This window comes from Beauveria bassiana, assembly GCF_000280675.1.
Source record: "Beauveria bassiana ARSEF 2860 unplaced genomic scaffold BBA_S00004, whole genome shotgun sequence".
In the NCBI taxonomy this organism is placed as follows: Eukaryota; Fungi; Ascomycota; class Sordariomycetes; order Hypocreales; family Cordycipitaceae; genus Beauveria; species Beauveria bassiana.
The window spans coordinates 583957-611926 of record NW_007930839.1 but is presented as its reverse complement, the minus strand read 5'-3'; the positions used below and the strand labels follow the sequence as shown (position 1 = coordinate 611926).

At 55.6% G+C, this 27970-nt stretch overlaps 9 protein-coding genes across 9 annotated transcripts in view; 5 read left to right on the top strand and 4 right to left on the bottom strand.

Annotated features, from left to right (window-relative positions):
- Nucleotides 1–715: 715 nt before the first annotated feature.
- On the top strand, nucleotides 716–1177 carry BBA_01983 (uncharacterized protein; the record flags this gene model as incomplete). The annotated part of the gene is made up of 1 exon (XM_008597080.1): nucleotides 716–1177. The coding sequence occupies one exon, from the start codon at nucleotides 716–718 to the stop codon at nucleotides 1175–1177; it is 462 nt and encodes a 153-aa protein (XP_008595302.1).
- A 903-nt stretch (nucleotides 1178–2080) lies between these two features.
- BBA_01982 (putative histidine kinase group protein) lies at nucleotides 2081–4225 on the top strand (the record flags this gene model as incomplete). Its single annotated transcript, XM_008597079.1, has 3 exons — nucleotides 2081–2172; nucleotides 2236–2625; nucleotides 2839–4225. 3 exons carry the CDS (start codon nucleotides 2081–2083, stop codon nucleotides 4223–4225), a joined length of 1869 nt encoding a protein of 622 aa, XP_008595301.1.
- Nucleotides 4226–4539: 314 nt separating this feature from the next.
- Nucleotides 4540–7720, bottom strand: BBA_01981 (fungal specific transcription factor; the record flags this gene model as incomplete). The annotated part of the gene is made up of 4 exons (XM_008597078.1): nucleotides 4540–6142; nucleotides 6189–6927; nucleotides 6979–7498; nucleotides 7550–7720. 4 exons carry the CDS (start codon nucleotides 7718–7720, stop codon nucleotides 4540–4542), a joined length of 3033 nt encoding a protein of 1010 aa, XP_008595300.1.
- A 3213-nt stretch (nucleotides 7721–10933) lies between these two features.
- BBA_01980 (fungal specific transcription factor) lies at nucleotides 10934–13460 on the top strand (the record flags this gene model as incomplete). The annotated part of the gene is made up of 5 exons (XM_008597077.1): nucleotides 10934–11003; nucleotides 11058–11077; nucleotides 11128–11228; nucleotides 11277–11501; nucleotides 11549–13460. The coding sequence occupies 5 exons, from the start codon at nucleotides 10934–10936 to the stop codon at nucleotides 13458–13460; spliced, it is 2328 nt and encodes a 775-aa protein (XP_008595299.1).
- A 618-nt stretch (nucleotides 13461–14078) lies between these two features.
- BBA_01979 (snf5/smarcb1/ini1) lies at nucleotides 14079–15931 on the bottom strand (the record flags this gene model as incomplete). Its single annotated transcript, XM_008597076.1, has 2 exons — nucleotides 14079–14174; nucleotides 14246–15931. 2 exons carry the CDS (start codon nucleotides 15929–15931, stop codon nucleotides 14079–14081), a joined length of 1782 nt encoding a protein of 593 aa, XP_008595298.1.
- Nucleotides 15932–16433: 502 nt separating this feature from the next.
- On the bottom strand, nucleotides 16434–17071 carry BBA_01978 (riboflavin aldehyde-forming enzyme; the record flags this gene model as incomplete). The annotated part of the gene is made up of 3 exons (XM_008597075.1): nucleotides 16434–16455; nucleotides 16518–16626; nucleotides 16690–17071. The coding sequence occupies 3 exons, from the start codon at nucleotides 17069–17071 to the stop codon at nucleotides 16434–16436; spliced, it is 513 nt and encodes a 170-aa protein (XP_008595297.1).
- A 564-nt stretch (nucleotides 17072–17635) lies between these two features.
- Nucleotides 17636–18202, top strand: BBA_01977 (DNL zinc finger protein; the record flags this gene model as incomplete). Its single annotated transcript, XM_008597074.1, has 1 exon — nucleotides 17636–18202. One exon carries the CDS (start codon nucleotides 17636–17638, stop codon nucleotides 18200–18202), a length of 567 nt encoding a protein of 188 aa, XP_008595296.1.
- A 273-nt stretch (nucleotides 18203–18475) lies between these two features.
- On the bottom strand, nucleotides 18476–26410 carry BBA_01976 (down-regulated in metastasis; the record flags this gene model as incomplete). Its single annotated transcript, XM_008597073.1, has 1 exon — nucleotides 18476–26410. One exon carries the CDS (start codon nucleotides 26408–26410, stop codon nucleotides 18476–18478), a length of 7935 nt encoding a protein of 2644 aa, XP_008595295.1.
- A 379-nt stretch (nucleotides 26411–26789) lies between these two features.
- Nucleotides 26790–27970, top strand: part of BBA_01975 (CwfJ domain protein) — a gene marked incomplete at both ends in the record, with an annotated part of 1919 nt that continues 738 nt past the window's right edge. Inside the window, 2 exons of the mRNA XM_008597072.1 lie at nucleotides 26790–26806; nucleotides 26872–27895. Coding sequence (XP_008595294.1) covers nucleotides 26790–26806; nucleotides 26872–27895 — 1041 coding nt within the window. The remainder of the gene's footprint in view (nucleotides 26807–26871; nucleotides 27896–27970) is intronic.

Sequence of the window (27970 nt, the reverse complement as noted above, 5' to 3'; positions counted from 1 at the left end):
ACTTTAGGGGGCATGGGCATGGCTCCGATTCCAACAGAGAGCCTTGTTTCTCTTGTCTTTCTTTTCATCCATTCGATTGCTATTTCTTCGACGCCACAGCGCAGCCTGAAGCGACGACCCAAGCAAGCCCAAAGTCTGCCCCGTTACGCCACAACAGCTCGCTGGTAGTACTGCTTTACCTCCTTGGGGCGCATGCAAGGTTTAAATATCTTGTACATAACGTGGCCAGTTCATGGAGCCACGCTTTCAGGACAGAGAAATAGGGCAAGCACCCGGGGTAAGAGATGCCTCGGCAGACACTGCTGGTATAACCTGTATCATGAGTCATGTGAGGGGAGACATCCTCTCGTCGAAAAGCGCAGTCTCAGACATGCGGGCAGGTGTAGTAATATGTATTGACTATAGTGACTCTGTAGGGACGGAGACATCCCCTACTGGTGGGCGCGCGACGCGGGAAGTATTGTTCAGCTGCTCCTACACTCAATATTCTGGAATTGGGCATGCGTCAGGCGGAGGACGGCCATCGACTACCTACCAGGCCAAGAGTTCCTGACGTATCAGCGCAACCAGCCTTTTCAGTAAGAGATGCAGCCAATGAGACAGACATCAGGCATAGAAAGATATTTGCCCCCATCCCAAGGTATAGAACAGACCTGAAGACCTCGGCCTTTTCCCCTCCCTCTCTTCTCGTACACGTCACCTTTCACAATTCATCATGAAGCTCTCTTTCATCTTCACTACACTTCTGGTCGCCGCCGCCGCCGCCACCACCGCCCCTCCCAGCTTCGGCGCCCCCATGCCGACGCCGGCGCCGGTACCCAAGCCCCTGCCCGCCTGCAGCAAAACCGTCGACACCGCCGTTGGCGCCGCCGGTGCCGCCATCAAGATGTTTCTCGCGCGCGCAGGGTCTAAAGTTCCTCATCTCGACGAGGCCATCCACGCCGGCAACACCTGCTTCAAGCGCGAAATCGGCTGCGGCGTGGGTGCGGCCGACGGCGCGCTGCCGCGGCCCGGCCAGCTGGACTGCAGCGGCACCATTGACAAGGGGCTCAAATATGCCGTCGCCGCGCTTCGGGCGGGCTTTAAGGTGTTTCTGCCCACAGGTTATGATAGGGGCGTCAAGGAGGGTCTCAAATGTTTTCGGGAGACGCTGGGCTGTAAAAAAGATGAAGCCTAAAGTCCGGGCGCTGCAGACTCTAGCTGCATCATCGGTGTACGTCTGCAAGAGAGACCGCTTTATCATTTATTTTGACTTTCAACCATGATACAGTAATAGCGTATCATCATTGTTGCATCGCCGGCTGTCTTTGATGTCATAGCTCTTGCAGAGCTCTTCACATGGCAAGTCGGTGCTGTAGATACTGTCTCATTCACTAGTTCTTGTCAAGAGAATGAATTCTTACTCAATGACCTCTTTTCACAAAGTGAGATCAAGGGTTATGGACTTGATGTTAGTTTCACTATGCGGCAGCCATACAATGGAATTGCGTGTAAGCGCCACCGGCTCGTAGTTGCACTACATCCGTACCAATCAATACATTCGCAACTCTAGTGTATCGTGCCGTCATCACTCAGAAGTCCTCTGTATGACCTTGAAATTTGCTTTTACTTTTTTTCTTCCATAAAATTACTGATAAGGAGAATATTGTACACCGCTGAGTTTCCGTCTTCCAGAGACTGGCGTGCGGTCCCGCTTCGTCAGATGCTGCTACCCGCGATGAGTTGCCATCTTGACCAGTTACATGGAGTGATCAATGTACAGACCACCGCGGACCCGGAACATCTTAGGTCGTTTTGTATACAACGCAAAGGTAGAGAACAGACCGACGTATGGCGGAAGGCGCTCCTTACTGTGGTGGGGTAACTTCTCAATCATGGCCAAATGTCGAGCAGAAGGGTTCGTCCGTCGCGCAAACTCAGTCATACGCCTGCCATCAGTACACTTGTAATACCGTCACTCGAGTAGGCACTCATTTGCAACAGAATACAATTTATTCAGCATATTCTTATCTATCCATTCTCGCTTTACCACTAGACGGCTCCTGTTACGTTGAGACTTTCCGACAAAGGTCAAACCGCCATGGCAGACAGAAGATCAGCTCGGCCTACCGCAGGGCCTAGCAACCCGCCCGAAGCGCAAAGAATCTCGGAGCCAAAGCTTAGTCGCCAGAAGTACGTTTTCTAAAACTCTTTCTGACAATCTGCCTCTGGTGTGCTCCGCTGATATTTTGGTAGGCATTGGCCATTCGTGGCCTGTTTCATTGGCGGATGGGTGCAAATGAAGCAGGAACAACTCGAAGCCATCTGCGAGGCCACCTATAATATGCCGCCGCCGTGTCCCATAGACCCGGCCATCTTGTTCGATATGCTCCGGATTCGGCGTTTAGTCGACGACGCCGCTAGTGATGTCGAAAGGGAGGAGGAAAGCCAAAGCTCGCCGTTTAGTCGGGAAACGCTCGGCTCGGGGGTACGGGCTCGCCTCCGCAGGCAAGCTTGCCAGAAATTGAGTGAAGCATACCGCATAGACGAGCTTGTCTGTAGCATGGCAATGTTGAGGTGCGCTCCGAGCCTGGAGGATGTCTCGTCTCGAGTCGTGAAGGAGAACACTGCCAATGTCGATGCCAAGTATGTGCAGGTCTTTTACGAAAAGATTACTCGCAATACATTGGCTACGTCCACGACGCTGGAGCCGTTAAACTAGATATTAGAGGCCAGCGATGGTTGCCATACTGTCGAGCATTTGAGGACGCGGGCGATAATAAATGCGTTCTTGGGTAATCTGGACGATGCTATACAGGATCTCGGGGTGGCGATTGCGAGATACACATACGCGACAAGCCATGCACAGCATTCTGAGTCTCAGTATGAGGAGATACCAGACGAGAAACGACCGGATGAGAAGGCGGGGGGTCAGTCAGAACCAGGAGAGACGACACGACAGAAAGCACCTCGCAAGAAAGTGCTCGAACACGACAAGCCCGATAGTCTTCTCGGCCAGCTTCACTTCCATCGCGGCTCCATCAGCCTGCAGATGGCATATCATCACATCTCCAACAGCTTTGCTCCTGAGGGATATGCTTCAGAAACGCAGGATACTTCTCCCGCAGATCTAAGCGTCGACGAAAAGAAGCAGATTAAGTCTCGAAAACTCGTCAAACGGTACGCCAGATCGGCCATGCAGGACTTCAAAGCCTTTCTTGGCAGATTCCAATACTCTCCTGACTGGCCCATGGAAGCCGCCAAGGACTTTGAAGATTTTTTCGAGGCTGTGAACGCCGCAAAGAAGCCTTCGCGCGCGCAACTGGGTCCGAGACGCCCGCCAGCGAATAATCGTCTATACGCGGTTTCGCAACTCTTTGAGGCTGAAGAGATCCCCAATCTCCCCCCATACCCGCCGCCAACCATGGCAGACGAGGAACTTGGCCCAGTAACTGACCTTTTTGATGCCGTCGTGGTCGAGTTGAAAGAAACGCCGACAGTGTGCGAGAGCGTCACATATCATCCACTCCTTCTGGAAGCTCTGCACGCGTTACTCCTGTGCCATTGCTTGGTACAGACATCACCAACGGAGATCCGACGCCATGCCTACATGGTTGCGCGCCTCTCGCGCCTCTGCGACGGCTACCCATTATTTAAAGTTGGTTTTTTCCCTTCGCGATTCGACTGGAATCAGGTCCTCTCAGAAGCACCGTTTCTTTCACTTGCAGCAGCTTGGGCGGATCTCTGCGCTCCCAAGTGCCGCGCGGCACAATGCAAGCTTATATTTGACGTTTCTACGACCGCCGCTATCGAGAAGAAAGTTAAAACGAAAGGTGCCACCACCGAAGGAGTGACCCTGGCGGGCATTGCACTTGGCACCCTTCACACCGAGTACAGGAATACATTAATGCAGTTGTCACAAGACAAGATCACCTCGGATGAAATTCTGCTTCGTGAGGCATACCAGCCGCCAGGCAACCGCCTGGAACAGAATGAGCTACCAGATGCCGTGCTAAACCTAGCCACGGGCACTGGGCACGCAGGCGACGTTGTGCGGTGGCTCAACGAGGTACCTCTTGTGCGGATGGGGCGCAAGAAGAAGTCGCGCAAAAATGTCGCTGCGAGAAGTGATGCCGAGGAGACAGAAGTCACCGTTGTCCCAACGGCTGATCAAGGTGGCCGTGCGAGGAGCGAAACCAAGCAGCCAGATGTAACAGTGGTAGAGACTACTCTACCAATCCGATAGATGCTTATTTTGACTTGCAAGCGATCCATGTAGCGTATAGTTGAATTCTGAATATATTTCACCAGCGCAAGCATTAACTCACTTTGGCATACTCGACCTCTGTCACGGGCTACTTCTAAATTGCAACTGTATAATCCACCCCCATGATAAAACCACAGTAAAAATCCCGGCAAACTCCCGATTTTTCATAACATCCAAGGAATGTGCCATCTTGTCAGCCAACGAACAAGAACAAAGCTATATCTTCGAGGCGGGTAGAATCAGCAGAAACAGCAATCACAAAAATGTCCGTCATCTAGCTGGACATGATTCGGCTAGTACCAGCTCGCATCGACCGAGATATTATTCGCCGAGTTGAGCATGGCGTCAAGCTCGCTGACTCCCTCGCGCTCAAACACGTGCATGAGCTCCATCTGCTGTGACTGCGACAGGCTGCCGTGGCGGCCGGGCATGTAGCCGTAAGGAGAGAGGCCGCCGTCGATGGGCGAGGCCATGGTGGGCATTCCCGCCATGGCAGCGGCATTTTGCTGGCCCGCGGGGCTAAAGGCATTGGAGTCGACACTGAGGGGCGTTTCGGCGGCGACGGCGTCAAGGAAGCTGCTGCTGCTCATCTGGCCAATGTTGTACGGCGAGATAAACTGCGGCATGGGCGTGGCATACCAGTCGCCACCGCCGCCGCCGCCGCCGCCGCCACCACCACCGGGCGCCATAGCATTGGGCAGAGGCTTTTGGTCCGGCAGGCCGGGCCCGGCGCGGGGCATGGCGGCGGGGTTGCCCATGTTCTTTTGTTGTTGCTGCTGCTGCTGCGGCGGCGGCGGCGTTATGTGCGGCGGGCCACCACCTGTGGCCATAGTCATAGAGGCCATCGAGGTTTCCATCATGTTGGGCGCGGCCAGGCTCATGCCAGGAGGGGTAAAGCCGGAATTAGTTGAAGCGGCGGAGAGGGTGGCGGGAGGGGCGAGTGACTCGGGGGGCGTCGGCATGTGGTTGCTCATTTGATCGGAGTGACAGGGTGTGGGATGTTGAGATGGTGGTTGCGAATGCTGCTGATGCTGGTGCTGGTGCTGGTGCTGATTCTGCTGCTGAGATTGCGGATGTTGTGAATGTTGTTGGTGCTGTTGATGCTGTTGATGCTGTTGGTGGGGTGTGTAGTGTTGGTGTTGGTTTTGCTGGTGTAATTGACTTTGCTGTTGGTTTTGCTGTGGGGGCGGCACAAAAGTTGCGGCTTGCTCCATGATGCCGTCACCTGGTTGGCTGATATCAGGTGGAAAGTACGAGAATCGACGCCCACTGGAGTCAGTCGCCGGATTGCAAAAGATGGAGTTGGATCGAAACGCCGGCTGCGGAGGGGGGAAGTTGGGGTCAAACGTGTATGAATTCATCGTCTCCGGAGGTGAATCAAATGCCCAGCCAAATTGAGGCGGGTTTAGGTATGGTAGCTGTGCCTGGCCATCGGCTCCTTGGTTCACCACTGGCGGAGACGCCATGTCAGTGCAGTTGGAAGGGCTGGCAAAGGAAAACAGCGGGTTGAACTGCCCATCTTCGTAGCTCTGCAGACATGCCTTTGACAAGATAGTGTACAGCTGGGCCGTAGCTGCCGCACCCGGCCAGCGTGCTGAGCAGCTGTCGAGTGAGTCCAACGCAGAATTGATCAATTCAGCGACCTCTTCTCTACCGTGCGCTTGTCGAACATCAGGATACGAAATGGACCACAGCAGCGTATTGAGAGCAGTAGAAAGGTTAAGAAGGAACATCCACGTCGAGTCCATGGCCGACGTGTCGATTTGCTTCTTAGATAGCGAGAGGACAAATGCAGCACTATCATAACAAATTTGCGCAGCGCTGGCAGACGGCTTTGGCACCTGAGGGGAGGGGCGATACAAAAACATGCGAGATTGATGATAGGCCCCAAAGTACCTGCAAAAGTTAGTGACTTCCCGTGTTCCAAGCCTCAAAGACTTACCAAGCCTTGGTCCAGGCAATTTCTTCCGGACGTGACTTGAGCCAGTCCTCAAGTCGTCTATCTATGCTCTGATACCATGGGTGCGTATCGGTAACTGGCTCGGGGCGCTTTCTTTCGTACAGAGTTCTCCTGATTTCGCATTCGATGGAACGTAACTTGTAGATGTGTATCGTGTTCATTTTTCTGTAGTCGGTAGATCCGGCTGTGATGCCGTTTGCTGTAATATTTTCGTCCTTGACCGTTGCGAACCAATCCACGTCTAATCGGTCGCCGCCCTTGGCGAAAGATGATGGACGTCCCATGTAATGCGAAAGGACGTATTCGAATGTTGCAACCATCCAGACGAGCCGTCTCCTCATGTCGATCGTTTTGGCGTCCAGGTTGTAGCCGGCTGTGATGGTCTTTTCCTCAGTGAGCCCTTCTTGTTGACAGATGCGGACGGCGAGGCCAATGACTGCGTAGATTGGATTTCGTGCAGGAGTGTGCAGTGAGTATGCAGCGACCAAAACGAGGCACTGTAGTGTCTTCAGGTCCTTTGGGCGCACAACGTCCTTGAAATATTGCATGGCTGCCATGTAGTAACCGTCAGCGAGTCCCGCATATTGCTCCATCTTTTGGAGGGAGACGCCAAAGACCATGCGAACGATAAAGTTGCGATACGGATCCGTGTCTCCATTGTAGACGGCATCGACGTCTTGCTTAAAGTCTTTTTCATGCAAGACTGGCCAAGACAGTTGGGCTACATAGGGTCAGTTGACAGGTGTGAGGGAGTAACAGAGTGGTGTCTCACTTTTCTGATAGAAAGCGTCAATGAGCTTGTTGGCAATGACTCTTTTAGGCAGACCTTCAGCAGGAACCTCAGAAACCATGGGATAGCTCTTTTTGTGGCCAGTAAGGGTTCCAGTTCCAGCCATCTGAATAGATTGCATGCGCGCTTGCCGTCTGGCGCGGACTTCGGGAATGAGTTCGCCTATGCTCTTGGAGTCGGTGAAGCGTTTGGCTTCTTCCATTAACAGACGAGTCAAGGCGATGCCACTGCTGGGTCCAAGGTAGCGAGGTATCTCATCACTGACGCTGAGGCGGATCATGCCACCTGGACGGACGATGTCTTCACTGCTCTTGGGATAGTCGGCGGCTTCGTCAGTATAGTGATCGAGTTCTGCCTCTAGCGCGCGGACTTTATCCTGGAGCTTGATGACATAATAACGGTTTATTTTGCGGCCTTTGGCGGCATCTAGATACTCGCATATAGAGCCGGATCGCTCGCAGGGAAGACAACGTGGGAGGGTAGGATCACAGCGAGTTTTGCGCTAGGGCAGAGTTAGTCAAAGAAGGGGCCGCAAAGGGTGAGGAGAACAAACTTGTCGGCAGCGACAGCAGGCTGTCAAAGTGTGGGCTACGCGATGTTCAGATCCCTCGCCATCCGAAAAATCGTCGGCATCGGTCGGCTGTCCCGCAAGTGGGTTGAAGGCGGTGTTGGCTCGAGATGGGACAGTCCCGAGGCCTTGACGAAAAATGTGCGCAGCATTCATGCTGAAATCGTGATGTGCGCCGCAGCTCCAATGGTGCAGTCCGGAATAGCTACCAGCTGTTGGGGAATCGGGCGCGAGGCGCTGGATTCAGGCCCCCGTTGAGAGGTTGGGGACGGCTGTGACGCTGCAAAGTAGGTACCGGGCGTGGGCGCAATCTATCAGATATTCGATATTGACAATGAAGACAAGAAAAAGACGACGTAGATCAAAAGTATCAACGGCAGAAGAATAAGGTCGAGGCCTCAGTGGCCAGTAACGTTTCGGCTGTTGTAGCAGTGTCACGAAGATGGTGGCGGAGGGGCAGCAGGGGCAGCAGGGGCAGCAGTGCGCCGTTGGTAGTGCGGCATAAAGTCCGCTTAATAGAAGCAAATTCTGTGACCCGAATTCGAGTATCGGGCGTGGATTTCGATTGTGTTGACAGGTAGCGGCATGGACGAAGAGGCTGTTTCCGTAAAGTGTCGGCGTAATAGGCTTGTGGTGCGAGAAGCGGGCTGGAGCAGCGACATGTGCTTTGGGACTTTGACAACCCTGAGGCTGCCGGGAGTAGTTAGACACGAAGAAAATGACAGACAAAGTGCAGGGGCGTGGCGTGTTTTAGCGCTGCCGCTAGTGGGTAGGAGCAGGAGCCACAGAGGATTTAGTGGAGAGAAGTAGGTAGGTAGGTAGGAGGTTACTTCAACTCGTAGCGGCATGGGTGCTGGAGATGTAGGTAGTGAGTAATGTACCAAAGTGCCTCTCAGTACAATTACTACCTACTTGACAATGATCAGTCGGCCTGATTCCCCCACCTATGCAATGTAATCTATAATCATATAAAGCCCAGCGAGGTATACAATATAAAGTGCTTGTTTCTGGTCTTGATGCTGGCGTTGTTTGCATGCTGCTGACCTAAGCCCCAACCATTCACAAACGAGAACTGGCCAAAGCTTTATCTTTAATAAAATCCAGGTCTGTTTACCGCAAAAATATGATGGCATTATCGTTTTCACTCGTACAATGCCGGTACTTAGTGGGGAACCACATCCCAGCTCCCTGGTACTCGGATTGTAGTACCACGCACGAAGCCGTGGAAGCCAGAGATCGCTTCGCAAGACCTGTGGGGTGCGCAGAGACATGCAGATTCGAAGAACGCCCGTCTAACCATCAGCAAACAAGCACGCATCTGGACCTAGCATCATGGGGTGAATTTATTTTCAGGGTTATGCTCCGCTACAAGTAATCGCGATGATGCTGACACTCTTTTCTGCGCCGACTGTGAGCCACCGCCGAGCTTCTAGGCCAGATTAGACCCAATGAACAAGCCCGAGTCGATCAGCCAGCCACACGACGGAGACGGCACCGTTGGCATCGAGAGCGCTCGCTGTATGATGAGTACTTGACAGCGTCTATTACAAGACCGATGTAGTATCTGGTACGAAGATATTGTTTCGGCAAACATTTAAACGACCGACGCGGCCATTGCGATTTCTCAGTGGTCAATTGACCATGCGACTGTGTACCACTTTGGCAGATGGGTTGAAGTAATGGTTGGGCATACACCAAGCTGCACGGAGTGTACAGATCAGATCTGGACAAATTGATGGACAAAGGAGCCAATCGGCAGCAGCAGCTTGGGCTGGCGGGCATGGGGACGCTCTCAGAGACCTGACATATGGACACTTACAGCTCAGCCAAGGGGTTTTATTGGGCTAATTGTATGCCCCGTCCGTTTCTGCCCAGACATGGCGTTCTTGGAATGTTGGGGGCTGTCGACGGACTTTGGCCGCAGTCTTCTCTGCAGGTGGGTGAATACCTAGGAACAAATGACCGAATCGAGTATTTTAGTCTCATCTGAACAGATAAGTCTGTCCATTTAGGTCGTTGCGTTGCTAGTCAACTAGTAAAAAGCATCTCGCAGCGCCACAGCGAGCGACAGAGCATGGTTGACTGGTTGACTGGTCACAAGTCGTATGGGTCACTGGCATTGTCGCGCAAACCCTATTTAACAGTCATTATTACGTTACATTCTATCAAGGAGCGCACCGCCACGGAAGAATATAATCCAGAAGCGGTCTGCAACAGGGGTTCAGTGGTAGCACTGGTAGTAATGGACGGATGGAGTGGGTGAGATACATGATGGCATCATGACTGCGAGAAACGAGCGACACTACTTACCTCTGTACTCCGTATGGCGACCTCGTGCTAATGCCTTGTGTGAATTCGTGTGCTGAAGCGGGGCCTCGTCAAGTCCATGGGCATAATACATGAAGAATGTTGCACAATGAATGGCGCTATTATACGCCATTATCAGCTGTGATGGCAGGCTGACAATGGCTGCAGCATCTGCAAGCAGCGCCTGAATGAAGACTTGCAAGCTGCTTCTATCAGTAGTCTCTAGATGCCAGAGCGAGACAATGTCTTAGAATTGATGCAGAAGTACCTAGGTATTTACCTAGGTACCTTAGAGATAGTGGATATAGGTACCTGTCCACCAAGAACATGCGTGGAGGTACTTGAGTAGCAAGTGGTGCTCGATGCAGAAGCTACCTACCGTAGGTACCTACAGCCTTCCCATCCTCCTCTAAATATTTACAGCACCGTGTTTGTCTCTCTGTAGGTATGCCAAAGGCTGCAACGTCCCTCACCTTTCCATTCAACCATTGTCAATCACCCGTTCATCTCCCCAATATCCATCTCTTCATCACTCCATGCATCTTTGGCGCCGCCTTCCTTACGCTCACATCTCTTCCGCTTCTATTTTCAAGGCCGGCTGACACGGACCTTGGCGCTTTTTGCCGCTTCCCTATCACTCTTGGCATCCATCCCGCGCCTTCCAGCAAGGGTCAGTCAGTGCCTGAATAGTCACACTTCAACCACCGCTTTTGGCTCGACGAACAGCTGGCCTGCCTGTCGACACTGTCTACGCGCGAATTACGCATACCCCGCCGCGATCCCAATCTACTTCCGTCACTTCCCTGTTACATCTTAACTCGCCAACGCCAACAGGCAGTCCGCTCCTGTCTTGCAGTTCCACCTTCGGCCGTCCCGCAAGCAACGTCTGCGCCGATTGCCCACTCTACAGCCGCCGTGGCTCGTGCCTTACTGTCTCGCTGGGATTTATATATCCAATTTACTTTCCTTATTCTGGCCACGTTTGCGCCATTAGCCACAGCTCGCCCGCGGTGTCGCAACGCTTCCGCCATTACCGTCCTCTGCATTCGGTAGCTTGCCGCCATGCCCCGCAGTAGCTTCTCTCGCAACCCCCTCCTAAGGGTTTCTCGCCCAGTGTCGGCTTGTTCGCGATGTTAGCTCCCAGTTCCTAGCTGTATGTCTTTTTGCATATGCTAATCTTTACCAGGTCGATCGGCCAAAGTCAAGGTCCGTAACGACGGTACGCCCGGCCCCGAACGACAGCTAACGTGGCGCAGTGCGATGGAAAACTTCCAGCATGTACGGCTTGCGAAAAAGCCGGCAGAGAAAGCGAATGCTCTGCCGCCAACGACCAGTTTGCCAGAGGCAAGGAGAGAAGGTATGTTGCGCCATGCATCGATCACGGACGCACTCTGAACGTCCCCAGTTACGTAGCCGCGCTCGAATTGCGCATCGAGAAACTCGAGCGCCGTCTCCAATTTGCCAAGTCGCGCAAAGCCTCTGTGGCTAACCACGAACACGAGGGTCCCTTCCCGAACGACATGAATCGCAAAGACTCTTTAACTCTTATCAAGGCTGCCATCCACCGTAAGGCAGCCAGGACTCGCGAAAACTCGGATGTCAATTCTCTTGTGTCTGATTTCGGCTACATGTACAACGTCCCGAACCCACAAATGCCTTCAACGCTGACATGTCTAGGTCTGTCAATGCCGTCGCGCGAGACTTTGAGCCCGAAGCATTCAACGTGACGTTTGCCGGCCTCGTTCTCACAGCGACAATGAACAACGCGCTTCCCGCGTCGACAGAGCCAGACCTTCCTCCGAAACAGGTCACACATTCGATTATGCAATACTTCATGACACACATCTACACGCTATTTCCGTGCTTCTCCGAGACGGCGCTCTTGACCGTCATTAGCGATCTCTACCAAGAGGATCACCGTGTGATACGCGATTCCGACTACTGGCTCATGTACATGGTTCTTGCGATAGGATATACTGCCCAGAGTCAGCAGGTCAACGACACAAACTACGAGTGCGGAGTTGAATACGTTGTCAAGGCTCTAAAATACGCAGATCAGGCTCTCGCTCCGGGCACTGGTACGCAGATCCAGTCCCTGTTGCTTCTAACGATATACTCCCTGCTCGACCCGGCTCATTTCGATAGCTGGCATCTTCTTGGCTTTACTGCCAGAGCCTGCGTCGACTTGGGCTTCCATCAAGACCCCCCTACGTCTTCTTCCTCTGATCGTACGGCGCTTGATATCCGCCGACGAATCTTTTACTCCGTGTACGCTCTGGACCGCGCCATTAGTATGGTACACGCGCGCACCTTTTCATTCACCGACGACTCCATCAATGTGGCCTTTCCTGCCAGTATATCACTGCGAAAGCAATCTCTTTCATCTGGTCCCATTGCGGCTCCCCAATCCACGGATCCCGCCTTGTTGCTCTTCCAGCTTCGCCGCGCCCAGTCATATTGGTACCAAGAACTATATCAGTCGGATACAACACCGCTTACCGATCCCACCACGTTCTTGTGGCAAATGTGTCTCGACATGCGCGAATGGGGCGAAAGTCTACCCGATTCCCTGCCTCCTGGGATCCGCCGCATGTTTGAGCAGGAGCTGCGATATAGCTATGTGTACTGCATAGCCCCGTCAGTCCGCGCGCCGCAGATTACAGACTACTCCCGCACTCTCATTTTTGAGTACTCACTCGAATATCTCAACATTATGCTTGAAATTTCCCGCACAGGACTCAATAGCGCGTTTTACACATATCACGATGCCCTGAAGGTGTATTTTATGGGAAATCAGCTTCTGGCCGTGCTACGTGACGCCGAGGAGGTGCTCCTGTCCGGACGACCTGTGCCTCCGCCTCCACTTCCGCTGGGTTGCCCGCCCGCGCCGCCGATCCCCCGACGCACCGCCCTGCCCACCAACGATGCCAACGATGCGCTGGAACGCAGTCTATGGTGTCTGGAGCGGGTGCATGAGACTTTGACCAAGTACAGCGAGCGGTGGGAGGATGCAACAATGCTCAGAGATAGCTTCCAGCAAATATCCGCTGACACGCTGCGACGCCTCCACGAGCTCCGTGCGCTGCGCGGCATCCCGCCGCAGCCTCGCCACTCGCCACACCAGCAGCATCAACATCATTCGCAGCACCAGTATTCACATCAGCACCAGCACCAGCACCAGCAAGATCAACAGCACCAACAGCATCAACAGCATCAGCAACACCAACACCATCAGCAACACCAACACCATCAGCAACACCAACACCAACAGTATCAGCAACATCAACAGCACCAACAGCACCAACAGCACCAGCGGCCCCAACACTCACCACTTCAGCAGCCTCAACATCATGCGCAGCAGCAGCAGCACACCCAGCAACAGCACCACCAGCAACAGCAACAGCAACAGCAACTGCCACCGCAGCAGCATAACCAATATCCTAACGGAGTATCAATTGCCCAACTCTCGTCGGCGCAGCAGTCGCAGCAGTCACAGCAGTCACAGCAGCAGCAGCAGCAGCAGCAGCAGCCGTGGGTAGGTGTCAATGTGTCGCAGTTGATGCACGGAGGGCCGCATCGGCCTCAGTGAATGTCAGCCTTCTACAAATGATGCGAGTGAATCTTGTTGAGAGAACGGGACCAGAATATACGATGTTAGCTTTTTATCTTTATTCTGGAGAATAGAATACCCACTCGGTCCGCATGGATGCAGAGAACTTGAGCTCTTGAGCCCCAATAAAATACTGGCATATGCATAGAAGTAAATGTCTTGTTGCTTCTTCTCGCTCAGCCAATACGTCTACCAATTAATTATACAAATGAGCAAATGGAAAAGGCGACGCAAAAGAAGAGGAAAATCAAAACATTTATAAGCTACATGTCGTTTTGCGTAACGAAATCCCGCAGAAAGAAAAAAAACAAGTAGCACAATACAGTCTCAAAAAAAAGAGGCCAGGAAATCAATCTTCTCATCACGCCTCTTTGTTTCCCGCCCTCCCTCCCTTTCCCACCTGTTATGTAGACGCCATGAAGAGCTAGTCCCTTTAGACTCGACCAGTCTTCCAAATAAATGAAAAAAAAAAAAGAAATTTCACATCTTTTACAAAATCAACTCTTGAATCAACCCTACTGCTTTTGGTATAGCTAAATGCCAAAGAGAATTCCCCATCACTTTCACCAAGTACTGCAAGGTACATTTTGTTGGCTATCAACCGGCGCGTACATCCTGTAAATGGAGGTTCTTGGTCTGTCGAGGGAGTTTGCGATCGCGCTCGTACAAGAGACCGCAGTTGGCGCAGAGCGTCTATCATGTCATTAGTAAGTGGAAACAACAAGAGAATGGTGGGAGGCCAGGAAAAAACGGAATGTACATACTCTAGGACCTGCTGGACCATCGCGGACAGCCCACACGCTGGATCCCCAGATGCGGCAGTGCAGGCACCGCCAGTTGAAGCGCTCCGCGTCGGTGAGCGCGCCACCACCGCCGTAGCCGCCCGCGTCGGGTGTGCCGCGACCGCCTGGCGTGCCGCCGCGGCCGAGGGGACTGAGACTGCGGAAGCGACGCTTCTTCTTGGAGCGCTCACCGCGGCCCATGCGCTCCTCCTCGGGCTCATATGGCGTGGCGGGCGCGCCGACGGCTCCGGCACCACCAAACGGCGTGCCAGTGAGCATGCCCGTCGTGGAGCTGAAGCGCGCCGTCTCGCGGCGAAGGCGGCGCACCTGGCGCTCGCGGTCGCCCTCGCGCTTCTCCATGTCCTCCTTGCTGAGAATCTCAATCTTGGGCTCCCAGTCCTCGGCGAGGTGGTCCGGGTCGTAGCGCCAGCCGGCTTCCGTGCCGAGCGCCGCATCATTTGGCAGCTCCTGCTGGAGGCCACCCCAGCCTGTCACCAACCCGCCCACCTCGCAGGCTTCCTTCTTCAACCGCAGGACCGCTTCGTAAATGGCGTGCGTCATGGCCGGTACCCACTCGCCGTGCAGGCCCAGGTCGGCGCACGTCGTCTTAGCAAAGAGCTCTGCCGTGCCAGGTGGGTGGAGCAGCGACCACTCGAACTTGTCGGTGTACAGCATCGAGGACATGTTGAGGTTGAGATTTATGATGCATCGGTACGTGTCATCGGGGTTGAAATCGTCCGAGTCGGGGAGAATGGCCGTCGCTTCGGCCGTGACAGCAGGTACGCCGGTCGCCTGTCCTGGCACCGGCGTTGCCGGCGTAGCAGCTGGCGCCTGGGCCGGCGTGTCTGCCCTCGAGAGAAAACGCGCGGCAGAGTATGGCGAAATGTCTCGGGTCAAGGGTCGGTCTCTTGTTGTGGTTGCATTTACAGCGGGTTGCGCGGGCTGCGGCAGCGTAACAGGCTGGTCGGAGTGAAAGAGGGGATGAAGCGCGACACCCGCATACTCCTCCAGCTGTGTGCGAATCTGTTTGCTAATGTCGGCGGCAATGTGTTGCCTGTTGGGCAGGTCCAGGTCCTGGGCCAGCGTCTGCGCAAACTGATCTGTCGTAATCAGCGTCTCATGCAGATTCCAGCAAAAGATATCGCGTAGCTTGTAAGGCACCGTCAGCTCCTGCTGTCGGTACTGCGGCAGAGAGAGGTCGACACCAGGTGTGTTGGGTGGGGGAAATGGCGGTTGCGGCACAAAGGAGGGCACATCAAGGTCAATTCGGATCGGTATCAGCGTTAGCGGTAGGTTGGACTGCGCGGCGGTCTGCTGGTCGCTGCGTATGGATCTCGTCTTGCCCATCCAGTCGCGCCAGATGGGCTGGAGGTGAACGGGTTGGAGAGTGTCCTTGCCCGCTTTGCCGGACCAGTCCAGGCCTTTGGTGTCGTGCATGCGCAGGCTGCGCAAGCCTGTGGGCCGACGTCTTGGGTCATCGCTGTCATCTTCGAGGTCGTCGTAGCCGTCCTCGGCGTAATTGATTACCGTGGTGCCGCGCTTGGTTGTGCGGGAAAGGGGGTTGACACTGGGCGCGCTGGGCAGCACGGGCGTGAGCAGCGAGTTGTTGTATGCTCGCAGGCGCGGCGCGTAGCTGGATTGAAACGCCTGGGGCTTTGCTCGTTCCATCATGGGCGCGTGGGTGCCTCGATGGGCATCCCCAAGCTGGGATGGTTCTGTGGACAAGGGCGCGGACGTTGGCCGTGATTGCCGGTAGCCAGTCTCAAACTGTCGTGTCGTTTGGCGCACAATCGCGTGTATGGGAGTTTAGACTGGTGGCACCCGGTCAGTTCACGGGAGGCTGCGTGATGGACACTCGAGAAGTCGAGGGTACAAGATGAAAATGGCGTAGATGGAGAATGCGTCGCGATGGGCTAGCTAGCAGATGAGGCCCATTTCTCATGGGGCGCGTTTGCTGCTAAAAATTCGGAATGTCCCAAGTTACGTAAGCAGCTTTCAAGTACAGGAAGCAAACAAAACAATTGATTGAATATCGAGTTGCTTGCAATTCTTTTTAATCATTTTTATTTCATCGCTTCTCCTCAATTTGGATATTCCTCAAATTCTCAACAGCAAGTGTTATACATGTAGACGTTGATAACATGCGTCTTTGACAGTGACCCCTGCCTTATTAAAACGGCTTCTGCCCATAGCTGTTAGGCAAATTGTTAGTGGGCAGCTGCCCTTTCCACTCTTGGCTCAATTCTCAACTTACACGTTGCCCTCTGGGCTAAATCGACAGACGACAAAAATCTTGTAGGCCTCGGAGATACTGTAGGCGCGCGCACATCCGATTTCCGTTGATCCTAACCACATGCACTGTGCTGCATCCTACATGTCAGCCTGCTTCTCCTCTCCTCTGCGCCTCGCTCTCTACCGTCACCTACACCAGTGAAGCCAGGGCTCGTGGCCCGTTACGATGGGCTTGTCATCATACAGCGGCGCCTGCGCGAGCCATGCACGCATGGCCGACTGGAACGGCTCATCGTACGACGGGTGGCAGCCCGAGGCCTCCTGCACGTAGAGAACCTCGCCCTGGGACGGGCGGTACGCGCCGGCGGCGTGCTGGAAGGGCACCTGGCTGCTGGCCATGAGGTTGGCCCAGAGCTGCGCGTAGGCGGCCAGGTCGGGGCTCCAGGAGAGCGGCTTGACGAACCGTTCAGCTCGCGCCTGGTTGACCATGTTGAATGCTGAGACGAGGTCGTCGCTCTGTGCAGAAATTGTCAGCGCCGTGCTGGCGATGATGGCCTTGATCTTGCTCAGATGCATATGGAACGGTGCGTGTAAGCGGTATGATGGCGGATTGGTGATCAGACAATCAGTCGTGGATGAGTCACGATAAGCCACGCGAGCAGAAGCAAAGAAGATAAATGGCTGTAACAATCTTGCGATATTTCATTTCTCATCTAAGAAGTGACACAACAATTCACGCTCTTGCGTTTGCTCGCTTTGTCGGACAAATCTGCCAGCTGCTGCCAGCTGGCAGCCGGTTGCGCCAGACGAACGATGGAAAGCGCAAACATTGACAGGCCATGACAATTTGGTAAAGAAGTTAGCACGAGGCTCAATTGATCTCATTTTCCTCTATTTCTAGCACCTTATCGCGTGCAGCTACCTGTCTATTACAATCATCATTCGTCCGAGGCTTCTAGAAACCCGCCCCCAAGCTAGACACCAAACCTCCAAAATAATTTCTGGATCTCGCCGCCGCCGACATGCAACTTTTTACATCTGCGCGCCAACACTCACTCCTCCACCCCAACAACCTCCCATCTACTACCTCAACTCTCCCTATCTATCCTTGCGCATCACCATCAATATAACGCGCACATAATGGCCTCCCGCACCGCATCCTCTCTCCTGCGGCATCTGCGCCCCAGCGCCCTCCGCCAGACCACCGCCAGCCATCTCCTGCGATCATCTCCTTCCGCCGTCGCCAGCCGACACCCCACGCTGCTGCTCCTCCGCGCTGCGCACACCATTCCCCGACCTCCGCGCCCCTCCGAACGAGTAAAAGCAGAGCCATCTGCCGCCGCAGCCGAATCGCCCGCGTGGCAGCCCGAGGAGGCGCCCGCCAGCGAAGGCGAGCGCCCCGAGCCCAAGAACCCGGCCTACTACCAGCTCTCGTTTACCTGCGTGCCGTGCGGCCACCGCTCGCACCACAACGTATCCAAGCAGGGCTACCACACGGGCTCAACCCTCATCACCTGTCCGGGCTGCCGCAACCGCCACGTCATCAGCGACCACCTCAACATCTTTGGCGACCGTAAGGTGACGGTCGAGGACCTGATGCGCGAAAAGGGCCGCCTGGTTAAGCGTGGCAGCCTCGGCGAGGATGGAGACATTGAGTTTTGGCCGGACGAAGAGCAAGAGGCTGATACGAAAGCGGGCAGCTCATGAAGAAGGGGGGATAGACGGCCGCGGTCATCGGTTGGCGCAGAACATCTTGTACTATATATAACATAGAAAAGGTCATATGGCGTTGTTGATTACAATACCCTCCACTTTTAGGAAGCATTGAAGCGCGAGTGCACTCTACGAAAAGGGGAGATGGTGCAATTGAAAATGTATATTGATAGATTCCTCTCAAACTTGATATAAACGTCTTTGGACGTGACAAATAAAAAACTCCAAAACTCCATATGAATGCAAATATGCATGATGCTGAAAACACTACCACGTCTTGTACGTCTGTCGCATCGTCTTTTGCTCTTTGGACCGCACCTTGCGCCGCTCCTTGTTGCGGTCCAGCTTCTTGCGCTTGTCGCGGCTGTACTTTTCCGGCTGCGCGAGCGCCTCAATCTTGCGCTTGCTCGACCGCAGCTGGCGCCTCCTCCGCACCGCCTCGCGAATCTCGAGCAGCAGTCGCGTGTACTCGGCCGTGCCAAACTTCTTCTGCAGCGCGTCCATCATGATTTGCGCGCGCGTCTTGATGCCGTCGAGCCGCGCGCGGAACTCGTCGTCGGCGCTAAACGGCACCGGGATCGACGGGTCCGTCAAGTGGTGCAGCGGCTCCAGTACCTTGCGCAGCGACGGCCGCAGGCGCTCTACGGGGATGCGCCGCCCAATGGTCTCGAGCGCCTCCATGGCGTGGATCTTGGGGACGATGGCGTAGGAGCGGGGGCGTATCTCCTTGCGCAGAATGTGGGACAGACGCCAGAAGAGGTAGCCAATGTCGCGGGGACGCTGGGTCGTCTCCTCCTCGTCCTGGTCCGCTGCCTCCTCCTCCTCTTCTTCTTCTTCCTGCTCCTCGCCGGTGACTTCGCCGTTGGCCGTCTTCTTCTCAGGTACGTCGGCAAGGCGAGGTCCGAGGAAGATGATGACTTGTGTGACTTCCTTGGCCAGCGCCTCGTCGACTTGGGCGCCGCCCAGGACGTTCAAACCCAGGCGCACATAGTCTTGCAGTTTCTCCACAGGCAGCGTGAGACCGTAAGATCCTTTGAGCGCTTGTCCGGGGGGCGTGCTGCCGCTCTGCTTCGCAAAGTCGCCCAGATACACAGCAATCAAGCGGATTGTCACGAGACGCACATTGACATCCTCATGCTGCAGGCAAAGGGCAACATTGGTCCACAGCTGCTCGTTGTCGGGTGTGAGAACCCGCTCCGGGTACTGCACAGTAAACAGCTGCATCGTGCTAATGACGGTGCTGACAAGATCAGCATCCAGCTCGGTAACATCTTGATCTAGTAATTCTCCGATGGTAGAAAGCACAAGCTTGTAGTCCTTTCTATTCTTGGCGGCGTCTTCGTTTGCCTCAAAGTAGTATCCAAAGACCATCAAGCCCAGTCGCAGCACAGGCAAATTATCCTTCTTGTCGAGCCACGAGCGTAGCAGCGTGAGGAACTGTTGTATGCGCTCCCTGTCCGCCTTCTGGAAGATCTCCTTGATCAGCTCCCCGGCCGCCAGTTGACACTTTTCGCTGTCGTCGTTGGCGAGGACAAAGAAGAGCGGGAGGAAGCATGTCGACGCTACTTGCTGCACAAACTCGTCCGACGCCTTCATGAGAAGCAGGTGCAGCATCTCCAGGACAGACAGGCGGCCACCCTCGCGATCATACTTGAGGTTGGCGACGATGAAATCGAGCTGCTTGGCCCAGCGCGCCTTTTTCTGGGGGTACTCGCGGATGAACTGGAAGAATGCGCCCCGGGCGAGATCGCGCGTGTCCTTGTCGTCGTTGGTAATCATGATGGTGCCGACGTGGTCGAGCGTGTCGTACACGGCGGCGGTCTCGACGCGCCGCTCAAGGACGGACCGCAAAAAGTTGAACGTGACATGGCGATACATGGGCTCGGTGAAATCGTCCTTGAGTTTTGCAATGAGCATGTCGATCGCCGCATCCTTGACAATCACCTCGCGTCGATCGCGCAGCAAGACGGACAGCAGCTTGAGCGCAGCCTGTGCAAGGTCGGTAGTGGTAGATGTCGACATGGAAATGCACTTGGTAGCCTCTCTGACAGTGACCTTGAAAAGGTTGGCACCATCGTCACCCATGGGTACCTTGACAATGACCGCCAGCAGACGAAACGCCGAAAGCTTGACCTCGTCTTCACCATCCACAATAGCATCACCAATGATTGGCACGAAGCCAGCAATGTTCTCGGGAGTACGCAGGCTGTCGTGCTTTTTGAGCATGGCGCGCATAATGTCGAATGCAAACCGCATAAGCTTGTAAGTATGCTTGGACCCCTTGCCTCGGTCGTTCTTTTTGGCGCCCTTTTGAACAAGGTACTTTCGCACCCTCGGGTCCATCTTTGTCTCCTCTTGGGGCTTTCGGCTGTTGTAGACTTCTTGAATGACCTCGTAGCAGAATACCAAAGTATCACGGCTCTCTGCGGCTGGGTTCTGCAATAGGCCAACGGTTATGCGGGACATGAGCGCGTCGATCTTGCGCACCATCTTGAGGTCGACCTGTTCCATGAGCAGAGCCCGGAGAGGCTTGACCAGGTGAATGAGGTGCGTCACGGTGGCGGTCTTGGCAACCAGCTCCATCGAGTCCTGGCTCTTACTGCCCTTGATTTCCTTGGTCTGCGTCGTGTAGCCCTCGGCGTCTTTTTCTTGACCAACGACGCCAAAGATGTCATCCATGATGATATTGACGATGGCGGGTAAACAGTGGTCGAGATCGCCAGGGCCAAAGGAGGGTACGGAGGCAACCAGGACAGAGTGCATGGTGTACGACAGGACGTGCAGTTGGTAACCGCGCGTGAGGGCACTTCGGAGCTCCTTGAGAATGAAGCCAAAGTAGTTGGGGCCGAGAACGACGGCAATCTCGACCAGCGTGTCACGCGTCAAGTCTCGAGATTCGTCATTCTTACTGCGCAGAATGTGGCAGATGTCAGTCAAGACTCCGGCGAGCTTTTGGGTCATTTCCTTTTCCGGCAGGAGCTTGAGCAGCTTGACGATGATGACACCAACCGGCACACGGTAGCTGACTTCGGACTCGTCCTTTTCGTGGAGATATTTGGTCAGGGGCGGCAAAAAGTACTCCGAAATGTCGACAGGAAGCTGGGTCTTGGAAGTACTCGTGGCAAGGCGCTGCTTCCGTGCTGGGGTATCCTCTCCATCTACTTCCATGGCGTCTCCCTTGCTCTCCCTCGAGGCACTAAGAGCGTCCGCAAACCGACCAGCCAGACGGACAGTTTGCTTTTGCAGCTCTGGCTTGGATCCGACGTAGCTGATGTATCGCTGGAGTGTCGTGCGGTAGTGGTTCCAGTGGAGAGACATGGCCAGGTTTCCGATTGTCGTGGTGGCTTGTGCACCGAGACCATGATCATCAGTGCCATCTTCACGCCCAAAGATGAAGTGCTCCAGCAGCGGGATGAAGAACTGCGCCAGGTTCTGGCTACCCATTTCTTGCGACAGATTGGCAGCTTCCAGGGCCTTGAGAGCTTCGAGCTGACGTGCCACGGCGGGGCTCAGCAGGTTGAAGAAGAAAGCGGGCTCGGTCGACTCTTCTTGTTGTTCCGTGAGCAGACCCTTGAGGTCGGCAACGGGCGCCCAGTCGGGCATGGTGGAGAGCAGGAAGCCAAACACGCGGAGCGTCTGGCGGCGCACCGTCTCAGAGGGGTCGCGGGCGCACGCATACACCGCAGGCATGAGCACAGACTTGAGTGTCTCTTCAAAGGCAACTTTGATGTTGACGGGCTCGGCATCGGAGACGTTTTGAACAAATCGCCGCAAACCATCGGCAGAGTTGGTCGACAGGACACCAAATTCCTGGTCATCGCGGATGTAAAAGATGAGGTTGTGCAGCACGGGCAGCCACTGCTTCGGGGTCCAAGCAACCTCGCGCTCAGCAGCAATAGTCGTAAACGAGCTCAGGCGTCGGTCGTAATCTGGCTCGTCCAAACGGCCCTCCTTGTACGAGTTGAGCTCATTGCACAAGCTTGCGACGACGGCGACTTCAGAGTCCTGCTTTGACAGCGCAAGCAGAGCGCGAGCCAGCGATTGTCTGTTTTCGCGGTCCTTGAAATAGCTAAATAAAGATGAAAGAGTCTCGTAGACTTGCTGCAGCAGCTGAGTGTCTTGACCAGCGTGTTCCATGGACACAAAGCTCTCAACGATAAGCAGGATGCGTCCCTTGGTCTTGGGACTGACCCGACGCGGAGGCTGGTTAAGCAGATAGCTCGAGATGCGGATGACGGACTGGATATTTCCAATGTCCTGGACGACAATTGAAAATGCCAGGATAGTTTCGACACACGCCTCGAGGAGCGAGTGGCTGACGGTTTGCTCCTCTAGAACCTTGGTGATGCTCGCCAAAATCTGCTTCACATTGGCGTCTAACAACTCCGCCTTGATCAGCTCGTTGAATTCGGATTCACTGGCCGGGGCCACGGCCAGCTTGACGAGGTTGCGCAGAATCTCGAGCGAGTGCATCTTGACGTCGTCCTTTGTCTTTTGTCCTGAAATGCAGTCGATGACACTAGGCAAGACGCCCACTGGCAGTGATGTGCCGTGGGGAGCGAGGAACAAGGCCGACTTGGGAAGAACGGACCAGGTAGAGAAGAGTTGCATGAGTCCAGAAACACCTTGCGTCGTCTCGGCGGCAAGGTTTTCGATTCTCGGCGACACAATCTCCTCAATGATGAGATCGTGGTACGGCTCCCACTGAAAAGCTTGCGCATTTTGGAAAAGCGAAATGAGACACTTGATGCCCGTCACGCGGACGACTCGGAGCAGCGACACACTGCTTTCTTTCTCGCTCTCTTCTGCCTCCACCGCCACGTCCCGCAGATTCCGGCAGGCGTAGATTAGGCAGTACAGTACCGGGGTTAGTACTTTTTCCATGTAATCCAATACGCCGCTGCCCATCTCTGTAATCAACGACGAAATCATGTTGAGGAAACCAACTTGCTGGCGCGGCGTAATGATAGGTTCGCTAAAGGACGCCTTGGTCTGCACTGCCGACTGTCCGAGGACCTGGACGTCGCGGAGTTTGCCCATGGCAATGTCGAGAAAGTCGCCCATGTCTTGGAGGGAAAGATTTCGAATGACGGCCAGACGAGTAGCCTGCAGGCCATGGCGACCGCTGGCGGCGCCCTTTTTGGAAATGGTGCGGCCGTATAGCAAGCGCAGGAGGACAGGCATCAGCTGGGGTTTGTGAGCCGTTTTAATGAGCTCGTCATCTTGCAAGAAGACGGCGATCTCATTCTTGAAGCGTGCTTCGTCGAGAAGGAACTCGAGGTTTTCTTGGTACGTCTTGACGGCCTCCTGCTTCCAAGCCAGAATGCCTTTGAGCGCTAGCCTCTGCACTTCAATGTCACCGTTCTCGAGGAGTCGCAGCAGCGCATTGTAGACCTTTTCGTGCTGGTACAGGACCTTGGGGTTGACGAATTGTGAAAACACGCCGATGATGCCCTTTCGGTCGGCCAGCGACCAGTGTTTATCCTCCTCCGCCCCGGCATCCTCGCCCGTCGCATCTTCTACCGTGTCCTCTGACTCGCTAGCCCAGGAGAGTAGGTGAGGCACCAGCTGGCGCGACCTCTTCTCGGCAATGGCCGGCAGCGCATTGAACACCTTGAGGGCGCGGTTCCGCGCAAAGTCGGCAATGTTCTCCACGAGCTGCTGCTCTTGGTCAAATATCTCGAGCAGTTTCGTTGCCGCACCAGCCGCATCCTCTCGAATGCTCTCTCCAGTCCTGGTGAGTGCCAGATGCGCCGTGCAGTCGAAATCTGATAGGACGGGTCTTTGAGTGGCCGATCCATCGCCCATCGCGGCCTTCCATCGCGGCGAGGGCACGTCAAGCCACCGAAACGCAATTTTGGCAATGGCCTCCTCACCAATTTTGGACTGCGCAACATATTTAAGGGTGTCAGTGGCATCATCCCAGACCGGTGAGAGCTTAACCGTGAGCATGCCAAACAGAAAAGACGGAACAGCTTGGCTGACCCAGCTGGAACTGTCCACGTGAGCATAGTCTTGGCCCAGTTTGCGAATGAGCATGCCGATTGTTCTTGTGTTTTGAAGCTGGAGAGGCGTTTCTTCAATCTGCAGCATGGCGCCAATGACGTCGGCAGATGTGTCCATATGTTGTAGTAGTTGTAGTGAGGTGAGTCGGATATCGTGTGAGGGTGATCCCAAATTTTCAATGAGGGACGCGATGGCGGGGTCAGTTTCTGATGAGCTCTCTTCGCTAGCAGGTTGTTCCTCTGGCGAGGCGCTGTCAGATACTGTCTGTACATAGGTGAGATATGAGCGCAGGAATCCCACGGAGCGGGCAAAGCGCGGGAGAGCAGCCCGCAGCAGCCGGCTCAGAGATGGGTCAATGACGCCTGCCGCCTTGCTCATGCCCAAGTACGCGTGGAAGCCAGGCCCGACAATAAAGCGCACCTCATCCGAGTCGAGCGTGGACGAGGGCCGCAGCGCCAGCTTGAGCTTCTTGAGCAGCAGCTCCGCGATGCGGGCGTTGGTCGAGGGGTGCACGGCCGTCAGTTCCAAGATCTGCAGCAGCGCCGCATACTTTGGCAGGCACCGATCGCGCCAGACCTGCGGGTCCTTGTTGTACGGCCCGCGCTCGGGAAAAGGCGAGATCTCGAGGTGCTCAAACTTGGACACGATCTGGTCCTGCCAGCTCTGGGGCAGCCGACAGGCGTCCTTGTCGGAAGGCGACGGGAAGGCGACGCGGCTCTCCATCATGCGCGGCAGCAGCGCACATAGCATATCCTCGTTGGACCAGCCGTGCGCGGCGTGTGACCAGTGCGCGGCGAGAAACCTTTGAAAGTCGCCGCGCAGCAGGCTGCCGAAGCGGCGCGGGTCCAACTTGCAAAACAGGGCGCAGAACGGCACAAACCATCGCATGAGCGGCTCGCGGGTCAGCGAGCGGATGAGCGACGGGAGGCGTGGAAGGAGAGCTTCAACGGGGGCGTGATGGCAGGCAATGGCCGCGCTGACCAGCACGCGCGTCCACAGGTTGTCGTTCTCATCGGCGCCGGTCGGCTCGTCGGCGGGCGGACACGGAACCATCTTGGCGAGCAGCGCGACGAGCTGCTGGATCAGGCGGTTCCAGTTACTGATGCGCGAGCCTTTGCGCACGCCCGCCAGCGTGCCGAGTATTCGAACATGCGGTACCACAGCCCAGGCCGGGGGCGGTGTGTCGGGAACCACGCCGTGCAGCTCAACAGCGTCAAAGATGGCTTCGGCATAGTCGTCAAAGTGCTCGGTGCGGGCGTGATGCGTCGTGCTTGTGAGGACGCCGCAGACAACGTCGGTCCAGACCTGCCGCCCCCCCAGCGTTGTCTTTTCGTCGTCGGGGATCGCAGCGATGAGCGTTGTCAGGACGGCCGCGCCGGCCGAGTGGATGGTGCCGTCGGTGCCCTTGCAAGCCTCGGCAAACATGGTCATGACACCGTCGTTGTAGAGTGTGAACTGTCTGTCGTCGACCATACTCGCAAGATCAGCGCGGACATGTTCCACGAGCCGGACTAGCGCCGTCTCGCGGTGCGACGGTGCGGCCGCTTTCCGGACCAGAAAGCTCAGGGCCTCGGCGGCGAAGCGCGCAATGTGGCCCGGCAGGCGGGTTTTGCCGAGCAGCGGGGCCACGGCGTCGTATGTCGGCCGCACGTCCGGCACCAGCAGCTTAGACAGGTACTTGAAGAGGAACGCGAGCGTGCCAAAGGTCCACTCAATCACCTCGACGACCTGCGGGCGGCTCGCAATCGCAATGACAAGCGCCAGGCTCCGCTCGTAGTATTTTTCGAACCGCGCGCCCAAGTCGTGCGCAAACGCCGTCAGCAGGTCCAACAGCGGCTCCAGCCCGTCTTTGTCCTGCATCGCAATGTGCTCCTCGAGCAGGTCCATGATGCGCGTCTCAAAATGTAGAATCTGCGGCAGCGTCTCGCTAATGGGCAGCACTTTTTGCTTGAAGGAGATGAAGCACCGGCTGAGGTTGAGCTCGTTCCACTTCTGCAGGCCCGTCTGGAAATAGGACGTCGCGGTCGACAGGTCCTCGGTGTCGAGATCGTGCCGACGGACGCGCCGCAGCGGCTGCAGCGAGTTGAACTGGGCTATCTTGTCGGAAAAGGACGTCCATCGGTGGTTTTTTTGATGGGGTGTCGAGTATTTATTCTTGCGCACTTTGGCGATGCGCCCTGATGATTTGGACGGCATCGCGACGGCTGTGTACTTTCCACAAGAATAGAAGAAAAATTCTTGCAGAGAAAAGTACGCAGTGCCCCGTCTGTGTATATGGTGACTCACAACAAGTGCAGAATAGAGAAAGAGAAAAAAAAAGTCCAATTGAAGCTAGAAATTCAGTCCCCGCCAAAAAGTTTCCCAAAAGTTTCCAAAAAATTTGGCTGGTTGATAGTCGGCAGAACTGATAAGGTGTATGTGGGGCATTCACTGCAGGGATGCAGCCAATGATGCTCCACGCGCATCATTTTATCGCGGCGCCCATCTCTTAAAGCTTCAACTTCTCTTTTCCACCACCAACCACACTGACTCGTTGCACAAACGTAGCCCGGTCCAACAGCAGTCCAATCTCCCCATGGCGGCACCAAAGATGTAAGCACAATTGACTCTTCTCCCATTGACCAACGTCCCAATCCTAATCCCTCCCTCCTCCTCAGAATCGTGCTGGGCAGCCTCAACGGCAACCTCGAGTCCGCCTTCAAGAAGCTCTCCGCCCTGCACGCCAAGAACTCGTTTACGCTCGCCCTCCTCACCGGCGACGTCTTTGGCCCCAGCACCCCCGACTCTGTCCTCGACGCCCTGCTGTCCGGGTCCTTACCCGTTCCGCTGCCAACCTATTTTTCCGTCGGCGCCGCGCACCCGCTCCCCGCGCGCATCGTCGCCAAACTTCGCGCCGACGAGGACGTGTGCCCGAACCTGCACTTTCTCGGCCGGCGCAGCGTCACCAAGACGTCTGACGGCCTGCGCATCGTGAGCCTCGGCGGCGCGCTGGTCGACTCTTTGCCACCCAACGACGACAACGGCAACGAAGACGGAGCGGCGGGTAACAACAGCAAGGAGCAGCACGTGGCATTTCACACACAAGACGATGCCAGGAGCCTCAAGGGCGCCAATGGCGCGGATATTCTGCTCACGTCGACCTGGCCGGCGGACATTTGGAAGTACTCCAAGGTGCCGCTCGACGACGCGCACAAGAGCCAGGTGGCGGCGGCGACGGCGAGCCGGTGCGTCGCGGAGCTGTGCGCGGCGCTGCGGCCCCGGTACCACTTGACCGCGTCGCCGGGCGCCTTTTTCTACGAGCGCGAGCCGTTTATCCAGGCTGCCGCCGCCGCCGCCGCTGGCGATGCAAACTCGGACGACGTCTCCGTCACGCGATTCATCTCTCTCGCGCCGTACGGCAACGCAGCCAAGCAAAAGGCGCTGTACGCCTTTACGCTCAACAAGGCTGTTGACGACGCGGTGCCGCCCGGAGCGACGGCCTCGCCGCTCCTCTCTGCTTCGCGAGACAAGAAACGCCTGCGCAACGACGTCGACGATGGCGACGCCTCATCCTACAACCGCTACGGCCAGCACCACGACGGGAGACGTCAGAAACGTCACCGCCACCACCAGCAACTGCCACCTCCCGGCCCGGACCAGTGCTTCTTCTGCCTGTCCAACCCCAACACCGCCACGCACATGGTCTGCAGCGTGGGAGACGACGCCTACGTCACCACGGCCAAAGGCCCTCTGCCCCTCACCACCACCTACTCCTCG